The 3214-nt window shown below is 45.6% G+C and overlaps 1 protein-coding gene across 1 annotated transcript; it reads left to right on the top strand.

Moving 5' to 3' along the window:
* Positions 1–227: 227 nt before the first annotated feature.
* On the top strand, positions 228–3099 carry LOC122545629 (sperm flagellar protein 2-like; the record flags this gene model as incomplete). Its single annotated transcript, XM_043684583.1, has 2 exons — positions 228–399; positions 2763–3099. Coding segments are annotated over 2 exons (437 nt in total), but the record flags the coding sequence as incomplete, so codon positions are not given.
* Between the last annotated feature and the right edge of the window lie 115 nt (positions 3100–3214).

Raw genomic sequence — 3214 nt, 5'->3', positions numbered from 1 at the left:
TGCAGAGCTGAAGGAAGTGAGGAAGATAGAGCCCTCCAGTTAGTGGGACCTCGTGGAGAGAGAGGGAAAGAGGTTAAAAACAGATAGAGAGAGACTCACTTGCAAAGGGGTGGTGTGTCATGGGGTGAGACAGATGATGACACACAGTGGGATCCAGTGAGGAAGAGGTTTCGTGAGTGACTCAGAAAATGGACAAAGCCAGAGAGGAGAGTGATTAAACTGCTGAGGATTGCTGTGGGTCACTTTTCTGCCTGTCATTCTGATTGTGTTGGGACTGACTGTTGTTTCCATTCCAGACCCCAGTACATTTGCAAGGGAATTTTCCACGGGATACCTGATTGGAGAGATTCTTAATCGCCACAAACTCCAGGATGACTTTGACCAGTTCTCCAAGGGAAGGTGAGAGAGTTCACTGTCTCTGTCGGTTCAGGAAATATTTAACATGAGCTCTCATTATGAAACAGCACGACCTATGCTGCCTAGACTGGATATACACATTTTGATAATATTGGGTGGTAACAATATTGGAAATTCAAGTTATAACATAACCTTGATGTTAAAGGTGTATACAGCTGCATTGTGGAGCAGTTCAGTTTATTATCAAAGAGTCTCAGCACCTCAGGGCAATCAGATTAATACCACTAATGGATGGGCTACCGACACTCAATGACATTGGAGACAAGGGGCAGACGGAGTGTAGTGGCCATCAGATGGACGACACCCCAGAGTTCTGAAGAAGATAGCTGTGGAGATTGCAGAGGCATTGGGAGTTAGACAAAGGAGAAATAGTGGATATGATCTGTTTCAATTTCCAAAAGACCATTAACAAGGTGCCAACCAAGAGGCTGCTAAATAAGGTAGGAACCAATGGTGTGAAGGGATAATTACTGGCGTAGTTCGAGGATTGGCTGACTGTCAGAAGGCAGAGAGTATGGATAAAGGAGTCTGTTTCAGGATGGCAACCAGCGGCTAGTGGACTTGTACAAGAGTTAGTGTTGGGGCCACAAATAGACATTAGACATTAATGATCCGGATGAAGGAAATGAGGGCATTGTTGCTAAGCTTTCAGATGATACAAAGATAGGTGGAGGGACAGGTAATGTTGAGGAAGTGAGGCTGCAGAAGGACTTGGACAGGCTGGGAGAGTGGGCAAAGATGTGACAGATGGCATACAATGTGGGAAAGTGTGAGGTTATGCACTTTGGTACGAGGAATAGAGGCAGAGACTTTTCTAAATGGGGAAAGGCTTTGGAAATCTGAAGCACAAAGGGACTTAAGAATCCTAATTCAGGATACTCTGAAGGTTACCATGTCGGTTCAGTTGGCCGTTAGGAAGGTATATGCAATGTTAATGTTTCCAGAGGGCTATAATGCAAGACTAGAGATGTACTGCTGAGGATGTATAAGATCAGACACATTTGGAATATTATGAGCAGTTTTGGGCCCTGTATCCAAGGACGTCCTGTTGTTGAAGGAGGTCCAGAGGAGATTTATAAGAAAGATCCTGGGGTTGAAGGGCTTGTCATATGTGAAGTGGTTGAGGACTCTGGGTCTACACTTGATGCAGTTCGGAATGTTGAAGGGGAATCTCATTGAAACTTACGGAATACTGAGAGACCTAGACAGAGTGGACGTGGAGACGAGGTTTCCACTAGCAGGAGAGACTAGTATCTGGGGACACAGCCTCAGGGTGAAGGGATGACCTTTTAGAACTGAGATGGGGAGGAATTTCTTCAGCCAGAGGGTGGGGAATCTGTGTGACTCATTGCTGCAGAGGGCTGTGGGTGTCAAGTCATTGAGTGTATTTAACACAGAAATAGATATGTTCTTGGTTTTAAAGAGGACGAAGGGCTACAGGGAGAAGACCTGACTAGATGGGCCGATTGGCTTAATTCTGCTCTTGTATTTCATGGTCCTATAGTCTAATCACAGCCGGTGTACAATGTCACTCCAACCAATTTATACTTTGAACCAAGGCAATGTGTAGTGTCACCCTTTTAACTGAATATTGTTGATTAGTTGTGTCCAGTATGCAGTGTGATACCAATGAGCAGGGTAAATTGAATAATGCCAGAAGAAGTTAAAATTCACACAACACCAGGTTATAGTCCAACAGGTGTATTTGGAAGGACGAGCTTTCGGAGCGCTGTTCCTCCATCAGGTGGATGCCCATAATGAAGGAGCAGCACTCCGAAAGCTAGTACTTCCAAATACACCTGTTAGACTATAACCTGGAGCTGAAAAATGTGTTGCTGGAAAAGCGCAGCAGGTCAGGCAGCATCCAAGGAGTAGGAGAATCGACGTTTCGGGCATAAGTCCTTCTTCAGGAAAAGCTTATGCCCGAAACGTCGATTCTCCTTCTCCTTTGATGCTGCCTGACCTGCTGCGCTTTTCCAGCAACACATTTTTAAGCTCTGATCTCCAGCATCTGCAGTCCTCACTTTCTCCGAGTTGACTATAACCTGGAGCTGTGTGATTTTTAACTTTGTACACCCCAGTCCACTATCGGCACCTCCAAATGCCAGAAGAGAGTGATATGATATAACAGAGTAAAATCAAAACAGGGTAATAAAGAGTCACGGGATCTGAAATGTTAACTCTCCTTTCTTTCCACAGATACTGTGATATCTGCAGTTTCTCCAGCAATTTCTGTTTTTGTTTCAGACTTACAGCTTCTGCAGTTCCGTATATCTGAGCTCCCGGGGATGCAGAACTCCAGCCTTCTGTCTTCTCATTGTTCTTTGTTCTTTGTTTGTGTTCAGGAACACCATTTCTCAGATCAATAATTTCCAGCGCCTGTTTCCGACTCTGCAGCTCTTGGGGGTGATGATCAGTGACAAGGTGGTGATGGGACTGGTTCAGCAGGAGCCAGGAGTTGCCACACGCCTCCTGTACCAGATCTACATTGCCCTGCGCAGGAAAGAGAAGGCTCAACTCTCCAAGCTTGCCATGGAGACCATGAGACCATCTGCAACAGCCAAACTGGCCAGCATCAGCAGCAAGATGTACAACGAGGTCAGAGCATAGCAACATAGAAACAAGGAGCAGGAATAGTTGCCATTCAGTGATTGATCATCCAATTCAGTCCCCTGCTCCTGCTTTCTCCCCATACCCTTTGATATTCAGTTGAATAAAGGGAACTATGGAGCTATAAGGGAGGAGCTGGCCAAAGTTCAATGGGGCAATACCTTAGCAGGGATGGCAGTGGAGGAAC

The sequence above is a fragment of the Chiloscyllium plagiosum genome, unplaced genomic scaffold (assembly GCF_004010195.1).
Source record: "Chiloscyllium plagiosum isolate BGI_BamShark_2017 unplaced genomic scaffold, ASM401019v2 scaf_62780, whole genome shotgun sequence".
NCBI lineage: Eukaryota > Metazoa > Chordata > Chondrichthyes > Orectolobiformes > Hemiscylliidae > Chiloscyllium > Chiloscyllium plagiosum.
Note: the sequence above shows the minus strand (reverse complement) of the source record. Positions and strands in the feature narration are given on the sequence as shown.